At 37.5% G+C, this 16,543-nt stretch overlaps 2 protein-coding genes across 2 annotated transcripts; one reads left to right on the top strand and one right to left on the bottom strand.

The window, feature by feature from the left end:
• Positions 1-411: 411 nt before the first annotated feature.
• Positions 412-1,180, top strand: LOC108599603. Its single transcript, XM_017986556.1, has 2 exons — positions 412-946; positions 1,005-1,180. The coding sequence occupies exons 1-2, from the start codon at positions 412-414 to the stop codon at positions 1,178-1,180; spliced, it is 711 nt and encodes a 236-aa protein (XP_017842045.1).
• A 12,497-nt stretch (positions 1,181-13,677) lies between these two features.
• LOC108601162 (sodium-dependent phosphate transporter 1) lies at positions 13,678-16,512 on the bottom strand. The gene is made up of 5 exons (XM_017989094.2): positions 16,139-16,512; positions 15,655-16,080; positions 15,421-15,591; positions 14,513-15,356; positions 13,678-14,451 (listed from the first exon to the last, which is right to left on the bottom strand). Exons 1-5 carry the CDS (start codon positions 16,329-16,331, stop codon positions 14,061-14,063), a joined length of 2,025 nt encoding a protein of 674 aa, XP_017844583.1. The 5' UTR covers positions 16,332-16,512; the 3' UTR covers positions 13,678-14,060.
• Positions 16,513-16,543: the final 31 nt, after the last annotated feature.

The raw sequence follows: 16,543 nt of genomic DNA, 5'->3' as shown, positions 1-16,543 counted from the left end.
AGTTTTGTTAACAAGTTGAAGATGTAAATGTTGTAAAAAGCGCTAAAAAAGAAATTTATAAATGTCGTTTGAACAAATTTCTCTATATCCTTTCAATATGATTTAATTAATTTTTATAAAATTTAAATATGTAAGTGCCTAATTTTGTTTTTATAATTTACCAAAGCAACTATTTCCTTTTATTTGAACTAAGCACTTTGTTCTTAAATTAATTTTTAAAATATTTAAATATATGTGTATTTTTAAAAGTATTTTTTAGGTATTTTTAGCTGCTTATAAATACTGAATATTTACCATAGCAACTATTTGCTTTTTATTTGAACTGCAAGCTTCACTTTGTTTAATCAATAACAACAATAAATTGCGCTAATATTTTTCCACTTTGTTGGCTTTGAATAAATCTTAAGCAAAATGAGTAAATTGGATGATTTGCTGGCCAAGAAGAAAACCGTTGTGCCTGTGCTCGACCTGAGCCGCAGCAACATACAGACGACGGAGGAGTTCAAGCGTCTCTTTGAGAAAGTGCCCGACTACAAGATGCGGCCGATCAAAGTGCGCGCTGAGGAGATCAAAATACGCGATAAGGACTACTCCTTCAAGATGCCCAAGAAGGAAATGCGCAAGCTTTTAAAGGCGAGCGGAGAGCGCGAGACTGTCTACAGCTATGCGGATCCAGTGCCCAGCGAAATGAAGGATGTGGTGCTGATGGAGCTGTGCGCTGTGCCCATCGACTGGAAAATGCTGACCACACTGCGACCCAAGTCCAAAATGGATGAGGAGTACTTCAGCCGCATGGTGGAGATGGGCAAGCTGGAGATTAAGACCGAAGCGCGTGACAGACGCGAATTTGCGCTAAACAATTGCGTGAAGAAAATTAAAAACAAATCTGGGATTGTGGAAACACGTGTAATTACCTGCGACTCTTGCGGTGAAGAAATGTGTTGGGGTGAGCTTGAGTAATAACTCAACTAAATTTAATTAATTAAATGTAACTTTGATTGCAGGCAAATTTTGCGGCGACTTTAACTACGATTTGTATGTGCGCGTTGAGGCCAAAGTGGTCAAGCCCAAGCCGCTGCCCAATGTTACCAATAAAGCAAAGCTAAATGGACGCAAAAAATCCACCATAGGTGGCGCCAAAGTGAAGGTTAAGAAAGCAGCTAGCTCCAAAGCTAATTAACAATAAATTACAACAGAACGCTTATCAGTCAGCGCTTTTTTTATGTTAATTGTGTTTTGTACTCGTGTCTAATAAATTACAATAAGTCTAGAAAAAATTACGTTCTGACTCAAACAACATGAGCTATAATTTGTGCTTAAAATTGTTAGTTTTAGTTTGTTTAAAACTCTAGAACTGTATGAAAATTATACCTGTTAAGCAAGCTTATTAAGCATAGTCATTAGTAATTAGATCATTGTTTGCTTAAAAGGTTAACTAATGATTAAGCTATAAATATTTTCGCTATTACCACAAATTTTGCAAAATAGGCAAGCCAAAAATTTCTTTTGATTGCATTCGATTAGTTTTCCGTATTGTTAAACTATAAAAAAATACATTCAACAAAAAGATTATCGCAAACATTTTTGGTCATACATCCATTTTGCTAAGCTATGCATATTAAATAGTCATAAACTTTTCACAACACTTTATATAATCGCTACGCTTATTTACCAAAAATAGTTTAATTGTTTTGAAATTCTATCGCAATTTAAATGTTAATAATGAAATGCTTTTCCAAGCTGAGAAAAATTAGTTAAATGAATTGAAAACAAATTTACACGATCGATTAAAAGTGTCTAACAAATGTTGTAAGCAATTTTGACACGCAACTCAACAAACAAAATATTCAAAAATGTTAAGCATATGCTAAGCAGTAGAAATTTTTGTTTACCATTTTTTCTTTGCTGCCATAAAAAGCTAAAAGGCAGCAATTTGCCGGTAAGTCTCAAAATAAAAATAAAAGCAATAACAAAACAAAAACGCGATGCATGAAATGCTTAAAATATTTAAATTGCCACTAAATAACAACAGCAGCAGCAGCAACAACAACAACAACAGAGGCAAATGGCCATTAAGGCAATATAAACAAGTCAAGGCGCTGGCGCTGTTGCTGTTGTTGTTGCTGTTGCTGCGTTGGCGACAAGCTCAACATGCTCGCAGCAGTGGGCTGTGCTGTTGGAGTCGCCACCAAGTCGCTTGTGCAACAATTTGTGCAAGCTCTATGGCCATCTCGCTCTAGCGCCAAAAAGAATCGCATGCGCTCGCTTGACGCTGCACAACTTTTGATTACTAATGAGTTCAGTTCGCTTGCAAGCTCGATAGCCTACGCTGATTTATGTAGTTTTATTTATGGAAATATCTATTCGCGTAGAAATTGAAAATTTACTTTGAATATCAACAAATTTATAGCAGCAGCGGCAGCAAACGAAGTTCAACAGGTTTTGGTGCAGAATTTCAATTGGTTTTCGTTTTCGAAGTGCGCACTCATCGATTTCGATTTTGTCATAGAACTCAGGTAGCAAACTTCACTATAAAAAGTGAAGAAAAAATTTAAGAGTAGTTGAAAAATTAAAAAATAGCTGTCAAGCTGGTTGGCTTCAAATGAAATAATAAATGACTCAATTTAAATAAAAATAATTCGTCTGGAGCTAAAGTTATCACTAACTCTAATTCGTAGTTCCATGTAATTCTTTAATTTTATACTTTGATCAATTCAAGTTTACAATTTAAGCTGCCACAGTGAACTGATTGAACTTTCATTAGGCCAATGCAGCTGTCAACACTTTTCAGCATAAGCTTCTCTCACAATCAGATCTTGCAGCTTAAGTTGAAGACGTGACAACAATGACGTAGGCAGCTGTCTCAGTTTCAATAACAACAAACACAAACAGTTGAAATGACATACGCCCAAAGGAAATTTGGAAAAACAAAAACGAAAACTTACGACATCATTTCGCTTTGTTGTTGTTGTTGTTATTGTTATTGTCGCATTTCAATATTTGAAGATGCAAGTTAGATAAACAGCTGTAGATAAGCACAAGTGAGAGTGAGGAAAAGATCAATGCTTAAGAGCTTGTGTTATGGTTGGAAAGAAAGTTGTGTTGTTGATTTTATTAAAGAGATTTCACTGTGCGCGGTTTGTCATTGCCACAAATTGTTATAGTTTGCTCAACAGCCGTAAGGGGCACACCTCAAATCGTTAGCAGTTAGAATTTCACGCTGACAAACAAAAGACTTAGGCAACGAACCTGCGAGGCATACAACATTCCGAACACACACACACACAAGGTTGACGACGTGCGGTCAACGCCGACGACAGTTGATACGCTGTGAAGCGGCAGCGGCAGCGGCTGCAGCAAGTGCTTGTATCTTTGTATCTTACAGATACTTTGCCAATGTTTTTTATGCAATTTACGAGCTGGTCTAGCGTTTAATTACGAGTCTGCCTATGCAGTGTATGCAAATATGATGTTTAACAATTAAGAACGAGGCTAACCTGATAAACGCAGTCAACAGTCAACAGTCAAAGCTGCAGCTGTAGTTATTTGTTAAACAATTTACATGCACGATAAGCTGCGAAGGTTAAATAACTTTGAAAATTGTTGAATTGTTGCGCTCAGCGCAACGAAACTTTCGCCAAATCGAACAAACAAACAATTTGTCAGACAGCTGTCTGTCTGTCTGTCTGTCTGTCCAACAGTTCAACCAAAAGGGTAAGATGCTGTTGCAGCAGCAGCAACAGTTGCTTATTATCAAATGCTCATCATTAACATTAACATTTGGCTGCCAAATCTCGACGTGACGATCAACTTGCCGCACATATGTGCGAACAGACGAGAGTGTCGAGTGTCGAGTGTGTGGCAGGCAGCGGGGGCACATTGTTGTGTTGAAAATGAAATTAAACCATAGACAATGCACAGACATGAATCAAGTTGTTGGCACCGAGGGGAGGAAGCTGCGCCAAATTGCCGGCAGATACATTGGCAAATGTATCTTAGACATAACATACGAGCTACAATAACAATAACAATCACAACGTTATGCGCCTGCCAGCCAGCCAGCTAGCATGCAAATTGAGCCAAGGGAGGCTGCAAACAACAATCAGGCATCAGGCATTGGCCCCGCATTTCAGTTAAATTATTGACAGTGAAAGTAAAAGTTAAAGTCATTTGTTGTCGAGCCGCAACAATCAGCTAAAGAGGGTTAAAGCCGGCCCAGCCATAACAACAACAACAACAGCAGCAGCAGCGCTGCTTGAAAATGAAATTAACATATTTGGCTATTGTTGTTGCAACAACTATTTCAGTCCATGTTAACTGCAAATATTTCAAAAATTTATCTGCAACTTGTTTTTTTTTTGTCAGCGTTGTTCTATTAACCCACTAGCTTTGCCTACTGCCTCTTGTCGGCAACTTGCCACGCAAATTGGACACACCTTGCTGCACCACGCAGCACCACCCTGCCCGCCCAGCTTGGTCTTTCTCCCTAACCTTTGCGGGCTGAGCTCCTCTATGTTCGTGACTTCATTTGGCAGCGTTGCGCACGTAGTTCGCCGTATTTCTGGAATCTTTTTAATGCGGCTCCGCAGCCATCATAAATTAACTGTAGATTGCATCTCAAATATGCCGTGCCCGACTCACACACACACACACACACGCACACATGCATATACTAAGTATATAATGACAATGACAGCCACATTGAAGTGTTTGCAATTAACTGCGCATATAACTAAGTAAACAAAGAGTTGCAGCATAAGTATTTAAAGAACAATTACCCTATGTACAGTAAGAAAATTAATCAGTGACTAGCTGTAATCACAATATAAATCACCTTAAGTTAATGCCAAAGTAAGAGTTCATTTAATTATGTAAGGTAAGAATATATTTATTTAATATAAGTGTGCCTTAAGCTTTCAATTCTTTCAGCTGCTATTCAATTTATAGAAAATAATGTAATCCAGCTCATCTATTATCGATAACTATTTACAATTTTATCTATGCCAAAACCAAAATGAAACATTTGAATATAAATCAAAGCTAAGCTTACAAAATAAGGCTTATTAAATTATTCTTACTAAAATATATTTCATTTTATAAACATAAAAAAAACTTCAATTACAATAAATATTAATTAAGAGCTACTCAGCTTAACAAACAAAATTTTAAAAACTATAAAATTAAGCATATAATTTACATTATATTAGGTATATGTATAACAAAATTAGTAAGTCTTAGTTCATATAATTTATATTTGAATTTCATACGCAAATATTTGATTAATTATTTCTGCAATTAAATTAAGATTGCAAATGCTTATTAACAAACTCAAGCGTATAATTATAATCAAATAAATAAAACATTTGAAATTGCTCTACATTTTTTCAAACGATTAAGCTCTACACTCTACTCTTGTGCTCTATTGTCGCTTTGTTCTCTTTTAAATGTGCTTTTGACCTGGCTTTAACTTAGTTTTTAGCTTCCACAACATTTGATCTTTGCTATTTGGGGCCTGGTTGTGCCATTTGCTTTGTTGTTGCTTATTTTGTTTTTATTTTTTGCGGTTGCAATGCTGAAAATAAAAGTGAACGCCAGCATTGTTGTTGTTGTTGTTGCAGCTATTGCGGTTGCCACATTGTGTGTTAGTTGCCCCGCACATGCAACTGACAGCGCAAATTCAATCTTCATCTTCATCAAACTTGTTTTTATTGTTGTATTGATGCTTGCCCGATTCGGATTTTCTTTCTCTTCTATATAATATATATATATATAGAGAGATGTATATATGTGAGTTGGGTTGTATTTATGGCAAAGTACTTGTGTTTTGTCTCCCTGGCTGGCTCAAGTGCTTGTTATTGTTATGCCGCGCCGGTCACGACATCTGAACAGCCAGCGACGACAGCTCAAGGTCGCATTCCTTGACGCTGACGCAGTCATTCAATAATTCTTAGTTGGTTTATGCTGTACTTGTGTTTTATAAGGCTTTATATGCTGCGGTTAACGATTCACAGTTGTTGATTCATTAGACAGAACTTGATCTCAGTTTGTTGAAATTAAGTGCGTGAGCGCAATGCTTCTAATGATGGCCAAGAATGTAGCCTTCAGCTTTGATATTAAATTGAAATTAATAAACAGCAAGCAAAAAAATTTATTAAATTTGCTTAATGTATTTTAAATGCGCAACGATAATTTATGGCCGCTGTTCATTAAAGTTTATGAGAATGCATACTAAATATAAAAAATATTGTTGTATAAGCTTCCTGACAGTTGTGCATAGAAATTTAATATTTTTTTTGTATAATACAAAGCTTTCTAAATTTTTACATAATAAGCTGCTGGGACGCATGAAATCAATAAAGATCGCAGATCTGCCAAGTCGTTGAACTTCGTTATGTTTATTTATGCAAACATATTGAAGACATATCGAAGACCCAATTACATAGTTTGTTGGAATTTTGAAAAGAACCATTGGTGATTAAAACGACTAGAGCCAAAGATTTGGCACACTCTATTACAAAACCAGTTATAAGAAACTGTGTTAGCCTTTTGACAGACTTTAAACAATTCTTGCTATGCAGCTGTAAATGTTTTATTTTTGCTAACTAACAGAAACCAGTTTGGCATAAATAATAAGCACAATTTATTGCCAACAATTAATCAGCATGTAAATGCTGAGAGTGAAAGATTTCTATGAAACGCCGCTCGTCAGGCTGATTTAAATCTATGCTAGTCTGTTAGCCAACAAGGCATTACAAATTAAAGGCAATTAAAGCTAAGCTGCGTTATTATATTTAAGGCTTTTTGCTTAATTTGTGCAAATAAACGGGCAAACAAAAGACTTGGGCAACAAACTCTAAAGCGTAATTACAGCTTCGAGCTACAAGCGGCGCATTTGTTTAGAAAAATATTTAAAAAGCAACAAAAAACGAATAGCCGACAATCAAAGCGTTTTGTTGTGTGTACATGATTCTTTTTCGGGGGGCTTTGTGCACTTGCTTAGAGCACTCAGCAAACGGAAATGAGTCGCATATGTGGGCTGCCAAACAAAAGACTTAGGCAACGAACTCGACTTGACGCTTTAAGAAATACCATAATTAGCAGTGCGCGCCAAAGTGAAAACAAACCAAATCCAAAGCCAAAGCCAACGCCAAGCCAAAGCGCCAATCAAGCGCCGATTGAAGCTGAAGCGCTACTCAAGTTATCCATGCATTTAATTAGCCATTTTCACACATTTCACTTTCAACAAGCTGCCAAAATGTACAAAATCAGACAATTTCTTCAATGAAACGCAAAAACGTCATTAACTCCGCGTAGGTTGGCTGACCAGGCCAACAACCACATCAACTGTCGTATCTTTTGCTTTGCTGTTTGGACTTGTTGGCGGCAAAACGCTTTCAACTGTTTGCTAAGGAAATTTCCATTTGTCTGTTTGTTTGTTTTTCTGTCTTTTTATTGAAAACTTTATTTTCAATTGAAAAACTTTTGAGCAATTTTCAACGAGCTTATCGCTTGGCAATGACCAAACTCAATTTTCACTTGTAACTAATTTTACAGCCATGACTTGCCCATTTTTCAAAAGGTTTGCCAAAAAGACGCTTCAAATTTCTCATTTATTTGCAAATGCGCAATTAGCTTTTGATTTTTTTTTTTTTATATACGAATAGACATGTAGGCATGTGGGCTGTCTCGACATTTGCAAATTAAAAAAAAATTATAATAGATGTAGACATATAAATAGAAATCTTAGATACATACAAAGGCAAATGTGTGTGTTTGCCTATTGATGAGCTCAGCTTTGGAGCGTCTATAATATAAATTTATTTACCTGTAAAGATGCATAAATTGTGGCATAAGTTTTAATTATAAGTTAATTATAAAAATGCGATAATAAACTGTTGTTGTTATTGCTATGAGAGCAGCGCTATATATGTTCCAAATAATATAATTAAAAATATATAAAAATTGTATAAGAGCCTAAGAATGAATGCTGCTTATAATTTAATTAAATTGTTGATACTTTTTGCAACATTCCTCATCAGATTTGGCTGATTTAATTTTCAGCTTTGATTGACATATGTGTAGATTAGGGTGAGGCTTATTATCTGCGGCTAAAAACAAACAAATAGCTAATTTAACAAAGTGTTTAATTATTAAAGTCTGGAATGCAGTAGAAGAAATCAACTCCAAATCTTTTCAGCTCGTATTAAAGCTTGACTGTTAGAAATATGAAAAGAGCAACAGCAGCGGAGCTTCGGCGGATGAATATATACAAAATATATAATAAAGATTGCGTAGGGTCAAACACTTCAAGTTCCGCCTTCGACGCACATTTCTTAGCTGAACTAGTTTATAAGCTTCCATTTGGCTGTAACTACCGAAATAAAAAGGTTTTCTTTATGCTTTTAATTTGGGACTTGAAGCTGCCACTTTAGAGACGACGCCAATGTCAATTTTATGGGCTGTGAAAGTTTCGTCTTTTAAGAGCCTACGAAATTCTTGAAAACAATGGCATACATACGCGTAAACCTCAATAAAGGCCTTTCGACACGCACTGACTTTTACTTTCAAGTGAATGCTTGCCAAAAATGAAAAAACATTTGCAATTCACTTGCCAACGCCAGCAGCAGCAGCTGCAACAATTTGCATGCAGCAAAACCGTTAGCAGAGTGTGGCCAACAAGCCGTTGCCATAAATTGCAGACATGATGCTGTTAAGGCTAATGAAACATAAGCTCTGATTACACTAGCATAAGCAGCTATCAGTTAGTTAGCTAGCGCATTAGCAATGCAATTTTTGTAGCGCTTGGCATGCCAGAAGAATTTCGTTTATTTACTGTATAAAATAAAAAACAAGTTTCTTTATTTAGCTGTAGAGCAATTTCTAAGCTTATTTGCAATTGTTATAGATTCATGCTTTGATTTTGCAGCTCAATTGTCGCAAACAAGTTTTTTGCGCGTTGCTGTATTGCAAAATTGAAAGTTTTTTTTTATTATTATGCAGCTTTAAACAAAGAATGTGGCAATAATAAATGCCAGTAGCAATAACAAACATTAACTTTATTTTTAGCGGGCGTGTCTAGGCAAGAAAAGCTACAAGTGCAGCAGCACTGGCAGCTTAATTAAAATCTGTAGCTTTAAATAAATCTCTTGCATATTTTAGGCTTGCACAATTAAAATCGCAAAACTAAATTCAATTGATCACGCACGCATTTGGTGCGACCCACATACAAATTAAACCTTGAGCTGCGTGCAAACATGACCCAAAAAATAAATAATATTGTAGCTGATTTGAAATAAAATAATAAGCAGCAACATAGTTCGCACCTAAAAGGCTTTTGAACTGTTTGCTTTGATTTATGTGGAGCAGCGCCTCACCCAAGTCGAAAACAGAGATATAACCAAACCCCACCCAAGCTCAATGCAAATGCCACACAGCTGAAGCTGAAGCTGAAGCCGAAGCATGTGCATGCCACAAATAATTTGCAACAATTTCTTAATACAAGGCAGTTGCACTAATAACTAAATTTGAATGCAAAGCATGACTAAAGCTTAATTGAAATTGGAAGTTAGATTGGAGTAAATGTAGCGTGGCTTGGTTTGATTATTATGCAAGCATTTCACAGCCTGCAGGAATTTCGGAGTCTGACAATAGTTTATGCCACTTGTGGGGTGCATGGCATACAAATGAAGCTTGAGCTTTATAGACTTTGATTTTCGTTTGAGCAACAATAGCAACAACAAGAACTAACAGCAGCTATTTACCGTTGTAAAGGCAACTGATCTGTAATAGGTGCAGCCGGTTTCTGCCACGTTGTAGCAACTGTTGCTGTTGGTGTTGCTGTTGCTGTTGCTGTTGCAGCGGGTGCGAGACATATCAAACGCTGCTGCTGCTGACCGGTTAAGTGACTGTTTGGAATAAAAATGTTGTCGCTGCTGTTGAGGTATGCACACATTTTATTATGCACTTGTGGCCGTCGTTTTCCTAATCAAGTCTAATGCATGCTGACAATCATACTTTGGTATAAAATTGAGATCTGTTTACTTTCAATACCTTGAAATGCTTGGGCCACATACACATAATAATTACAGCCCAGCCTTGAGCATAATGAAGTTCAATTTACATTTAATTTGTTGCCTCAAAACAGTCTAAGCCATTAAAATATTCTTAACAAAAAACATTAATTAACTTGCTGGCTTTTAAGCTTAATTATTACCATTATCAAAAATAAATTACATAGCTCAAGTTTTCAATTACATATGCTTCAATTTATATCAGCATCTCACTCTCGCTTTGCTTTGTCAATTCAATTTGCATGGCTAATCAAAAAACCTATAAAATTAGCTGTCTGTCTGTCTGTCTGGAAAATGCGCATTTCCATTTCCATGTCCTATGTGGCCATGGCCAGCAGCAAATTTGTTGCTCTTGCTGCTGAACTTGTTTGCAGCGCCCACAGCGAAAAGTGAATGCGCTTATGGTCAACACGCTTTTGTCGCCTTAACAATTTGGCTAAAGTTTAATAAACTTTATGAAATGTTGTCTTGAGTGGGAAATGCACTCAACGAGACAAGCTCAGCAACAGGCGCTTGATGCCAACGACTTTGATTATGTTTTTTCTCTTTTCCTTTTGCGTTTTTCACCGATAATGATGTAGATGCATGCATTGCATCCACTTGGTAATAAAAAGGAAACTCAAGGAAAGTCACTAAAGCTGCCCAAAGTGCAGGAAGCAAATCCATAGAAAGTTGCGCACTTGAGTGCTCATAAGTAATTTTTAATTCAGCAATAAGTGTTTATCAAATTTCTGCATAAGCAAGTAAAGCTGGAGGGCATCACAATAACGTAGCTTAAGTTAAATAAAAGCTATATTATGTAAGAAACAACAAGGCACAACAAAAAAATATAAATTTTATATTTCAGGTATATTAAAATACTAGTCTCTTTATCTGCAGAACCAGATATATATGTATAATGAGCTTAAAATTGAATTGTCTATTCTTTGCTTGACTCGCTTTAATATAAAAAATAAAAATTTATTATAGAAATCAAAAAACAATTATAATAAAATATTCTACAAATATTTTAAATCAATAAATTTTATATCAATCTGAAAAACTAAGCTATGTAAATTGAGCTTAAGTTTAAATTCTCCACTCCTTATCCTCTAACTGCTGTTCCGACTTAATTGTTATAAATTCCTCAATAGTTAATAACTTATTCTTGCAGTATTTGTGGGTGTCTCCTGGCCCACAATCTGGCAACGCCAATGCTCAACACCAGAGGCAAGCTGCTTTGGAAAGTGCATGAATTGGAGCGCTTGCAACAGCCTGCAAATGCCACAAGGGTTATCATTATAACCACACACACACACACACACACATGCATACTATATGTATGCAAAAGTTGCTCAGAATCTGGTAATTACACGTTGTAGCGCTACGGGCCACGCCGAGTTGGTCAGTTAGCAATTGTATCTAATGGATACACAATTTCTGATTAATTGCAGTGGCACATATAAGCCAAGCCCGAAGTAAGCAGAATTTCTACATATGCTGCAGCATCGACAGCAACTTGCAATGAACTGATAAGCGCCTAATTAACCGGCAACAGTGCTAGAGCCAGTGCAGCCAGCCTCCCATCGAGGCTAGGCCAGGCTACAGTCCAGTTGAGGTTGGTATCTTGCGTTTATGTTGAAATATTTAGAAGGCGTGTTGCAAGCACCTGAATTTCAATAGATTTTTGTCTTTAATGACTTTTTGCTTTGGCCACAGCTGAAGTTAATGGCTTTGGCTTTGTTCGGCCAAACAAATGCTTTTCAGTTTTTTTATTTTTCTCTCCTTTTCTTAATTTGTAATTCTTTGTTAAGGTGTTGGTAGCTGGCCAAAAGTCAGAAGTGGCAAATACCGCTAGAGAAATGGCGCATAATGAGCTTAAGCGAATGCTGAGCAAATCAAAACGTTTTTATTTTTCAGATACCTGTTCTTGATAATCGGGTCAACATAAGCGTAGCTAATTAGGATCCCATAGAGTGAAGGTAAATTAAAAAATTATATTCCATGCAGAAAAATATAAAACGAATTGAAGAGGCAATTCAATTTCAGAGATTCAGAATTCGAGATGAAACAGCTGCTATAAAATTACGCATGATATCTTTGAGTTTTATCTATTTTAAATTGTTTAGAAAGGTTTGTGAAAATTTACATTCTAATCAATGAACTATATAAATCTTAAAATATTAGCATTTTGTCTAGTCAATGAGAAGCCATCATAATATGATTTGACTATTATTTAAATAACATTTAATTTGCAAATTAACTTATATAATTGCCAAAACGCATTTACAAACTTTAAAGAAAAGAAACCATTAAACGAATGCTAAATAAGAACAAGCCAACAAAGAAAACAATCATTAACAACAACAATAACAATAATCTGCAAATGTTAAGCACACACCTTAAAAAATAAAAAACACATACTAACCACACAGATGAGCGGCGAAAAAAAGACAATAAATAAAAGAAGAAGAAAGTTCAATGCACGCAAATCGGATTAAGCAAAGTAAAAATTAAGTAATACAGCATGTACTACAAAACAGACAGACAGACAGACAGACAGCCAGACATAGCAAAGGTCTGGTAACTATCATTAGAGAGAAATGGAAACGGAAAATCAATCAAACGATTGGTAAACTAAACCACTGGGCGTTAGAATGTGCGAAGGAAATGCAAACCGCAGAGGCAGGAAGCAAAAAACATGTGAACTAGAAAATTTATAAGTAAACCTAGTAATTGACTTAGCTGACTAGAGTGTTGAGCGCTTACCTTTAAATTATCTAACTGCTGCAATGTAGTTAGTCCAATTATGTAAATCCCAAAAATAAATCCAGTTAAGCACTTTACACCTGTTTATATTATTTATTTTTATTTAGTTATTTAACTTTTAGCAGCGCGCTAGGCTTAAGCCATTTGTAATTTAATCTTTACGAAATAGACGCGCAGGCGTCGCACCAAACACAAAAAACAGTTCACGGATTAACTAAAAATCAAGCGACAGTTACAACCGCACGCAACGAAGTTCAAGACTCGACTGACGACAAAAGCTTTGACTAAGAGCGCTCTTTGCCTTAAGAGAGCTTGAAAGCTGCTCACGCATATTGGCGCTTTCGGTCTCAGTCTCAGTTTCAGTCTCAGCGCGAATTACTTTGCATTTGCCTTTGCCTTTGCCTTTGCCATTTCCAAGCGCGCACAGTGGTTCGAAATTTTTTACATTTGCTTTGCATTTAATATTAAAAACAAATTTGTTCTTTGCTTGTAGTAGTTTTGTATTTTAATAATTTGCTTTGCTCTATTACTTGAAATTTTATAAAAGGTCTATTTCTATGTAGTTTCATATTGCTCTGCTTAAATAAATGTTTGTTTATTAAAATTTGTGAAATAAATATAAAATTTTGTTGTTTGGCTCATACAAAAAAGTGAATGCGCTGCATTTGAGCATTTTTCGAAACTAAATATTGTTGTAATTTTGTATTTTAACAATTTGTCAAAACAAAACAGTAGGAAACAAGTTTTACAATTGTGAATGAAATGCATTTTAAATTTATTATTAAAAGCAATTTCTTTTGCATGTTGTAGTTTTGTATTTTATTTTTGTTTGCTCTATTGCTTGAAATTTTTATTTATTTCTATGCAGCTTGGCCTAAACAAATGTTTGTAATTAAAACAAATTGCACAGCAAATTATTTGTTATTGTAAAAAAGGAATGCGCTGCACTTTTGAACATTTTTCGAAACTAAACAGTAAGAAACATATTTTACAATTATAAAAGAAATGCTGCACGTGTGTGTGTGTGTGTGTATGTTTGTGTATATGTTTACATATATAAACAATATGAATATCAGTTAGGCTCAGACAATCTAGACATTAAGTAAAACTTTTTTTTTTTTCCTTTACTTTTTTCCATTACTTTTGATTAGTTAGGTGAGTAATTTTTGTTATGTTTAAATTTTTGTTTTTTTCTCGATTTTAGTTTTTGTCTTAAGTTTTGCGTTTGTCAACTGGTTACAATTACGAAGTATTATTATTAATAATTGAATAATTATGCTGCAGCTGCACCAGCTGATCCGCACCCTGCCCTGACATATCATCCACTACAATGGCGCAGAGCACATACATCATCCCAGCACTGAGCAAGGCGGTCACGGGCACGGTCACAATCCAGGCATAGGCAATATTTCGAAACAAATGCCAATCGACGCTGCCATCCTCCATGACTGCAGCAGCAGTCTGCTCCTGCTCCTCCGGCTGTGCTTGCTGTCGCTTCTGTTTGCGTCCCGCAGCGCTGACATGACCCACAAATACCACCGAACCGACTTTGCAGTGCGTCGTCGAAATGGGCAAACCAATTTTGCTGGCCAGCAGAACGGTAATGGCGGCACCAACTTCAATTGTAAAGCCACTGCAATTTGTAAAATTAATATTAGTATATATGTTAAGCTATAGGCTTATGGGCAACTTACGTCGATGAGGTAATCTTTGTTAGATCGTTGCCAATCGTTTCAATCACGCGTCGTCCCCAAAGCCACAGGCCCACAGAGATGCCAATGCCACCATAGATCAAAATATAAATGGGACTCTCCGCCTGCTGCATAACCGAGCCCTCGCGATAGATCATATAGAGCGCAATCAGTGGTCCAATGGCGTTGCTCACATCGTTGCCGCCGTGCGCAAAGCTGCCAAAGGTGGCCGTTAGGATTTGCAAGAACGAAAACAGCATGGATATCTCCTGAGTTTCTTCGCCGCTGCTTGTGCGATGCTCGGCTTGGCGCTTGTACTCCTCATCCTGCTCATGCAGCGCCTCTTTGCTCTCAATCAGCGGCACCTTGCTGGAGTTGGGCGATAGCGTATTGTTGAGCATTAGTTCCAAGCTGGCTGCACTCTCCACCACCTGCAGATTGTTGTTGGTACCACTACCAGCTGCAGCTGCCGCTTCCTTTGGCTTGTGCTCCTCCTTGGGCGACTGCACACGCTTGAAACATTCCTGCAGCTTGCGTCCAGTTTGCTGCAGCTGCTGCTCATCGATGTAGTTCAGGCTTGTCACCGTCAAATCGGTGTTATCCAAACTGGCCTTGCCCAACAGATCCTCAGCCTTGCGTATGAGCTCCGGATTGATTTTGTAATCCTCCACGTTAGCATTGTTGTTCTTGCCAGCAAGCCCAAACGGCGCCAGCTTAAAGGTTCTGGGCGAGTTGTCGCTAATTGAGACCAGCTCAGTGATCTCAGCTATAGCCGGCAGTGGTTTACCCTCGCTGACCAGCGAGAGTGGACGGCGCTGCTTCTTCGGACTGCCAGACGGCGACGATTCTTAAACGAAAAACATTACAACATATAGAAAATATTAATTATTATAACTCAAGCAGCCACCTACCCACTGAATCTTCAAAATTAAACTTGACTGGCTGCTCAGCGCGCAGCTTCTTGGCAATTGAGCGACGCTGCAGCGGCACCACCACCAGTTGCGTAAGCAATGCCACCAACAGCGACAAGCCCATGCTGGTGCTCACAGCAATCCAAGTGGGTATGTTATCCATATACAGCACTAAAATATGAAACAACATTATGTTAACTATGGACATTAGTGAAAAAGATTGGCGTCGCTTACACTTGGGTCCATCCATAACGACGCTGATGACATTGATGAAGAACGTAACGCCATAGAAAATGGGCAGCGAGCGAAAGCCCGCCTTGAGCGGCTCCTGGGCGCGCAATATAAAACGACGTATAGCCAAAAACAGCAGAATGCTCACCACGCCGCTCAGCACCGGCGATATGAACCAAGAGCCCACAATGGTGCCCAACGTAGACCACTTGAGTCCCTGCAGACCGCGTGCCACAAGCGAGAAACCAATGGTGGAGCCCACAATGCTGTGCGTGCCCGATATGGGAAGCTTCAGAAACGTGGCAACCAGCAGCCAAACAGCGCTGCTAGCCAATGCCGCCACACAGCCCAGCATGAGCACCTCCTCGGCGCCCTCATACAGGCTTACTTCGAGTATGCCCTTGCGCATCGTATCCGAGACCTTGTAGCCTGCAAAACAAAAGTTTAAATTAATAAAATATGCTAACCAAATTGTTACTTCACTCACCAATTAGCACAGCGCCAGAAATTTCACAAATGGTTGCCAAAATGCAGGCCTGACGTATGGTTAGCACGCCAGAGCCCACGCTAGTGCCGAAGGAGTTGGCCACATCGTTGGCGCCTATGCCAAAGGCCAGCACAAAGGCTATAAGGAAGCCTATAACGACCATCCATAGCAAATCCGGCGAATAGCTCTCCATTTCGTTTTTTGTTTACTTATAGACGCAACTAAAACTGCTTGCTAAATATCACTAGCAAAGCCTAAAACTCTCAACTAACTGCCTCGCTCTAACCGAAATTAAACTGCTTGGAATTTTAAGCAAAAAACTATATATATGTATGTGTGTGTTCGTGTGTATGTGTGTTTGTTGTTAACTTGTGCAAAACAAACGTTTGTTATAAATTATATAAA

This window comes from Drosophila busckii, chromosome 3L (genome assembly GCF_011750605.1).
Source record: "Drosophila busckii strain San Diego stock center, stock number 13000-0081.31 chromosome 3L, ASM1175060v1, whole genome shotgun sequence".
NCBI classification, from domain to species: domain Eukaryota; kingdom Metazoa; phylum Arthropoda; class Insecta; order Diptera; family Drosophilidae; genus Drosophila; species Drosophila busckii.
Note: the sequence above shows the minus strand (reverse complement) of the source record. Positions and strands in the feature narration are given on the sequence as shown.

Bases quoted from the DNA above. Each gene is read 5' to 3' on its own strand.
- LOC108599603 (XM_017986556.1), top strand. From the start codon at position 412: ATGAGTAAATTGGATGATTTGCTGGCCAAGAAGAAAACCGTTGTGCCT. The intron at 947-1,004 runs GTGAGCTTGAGT...CTTTGATTGCAG, and splicing joins CGGTGAAGAAATGTGTTGGG to GCAAATTTTGCGGCGACTTT.
- LOC108601162 (XM_017989094.2), bottom strand. From the start codon at position 16,331: ATGGAGAGCTATTCGCCGGATTTGCTATGGATGGTCGTTATAGGCTTC. The intron at 16,081-16,138 runs GTGAGTGAAGTA...TTTGTTTTGCAG, and splicing joins TTCTGGCGCTGTGCTAATTG to GCTACAAGGTCTCGGATACG. The intron at 14,452-14,512 runs GTAAGTTGCCCA...TACAAATTGCAG, and splicing joins ACAAAGATTACCTCATCGAC to TGGCTTTACAATTGAAGTTG.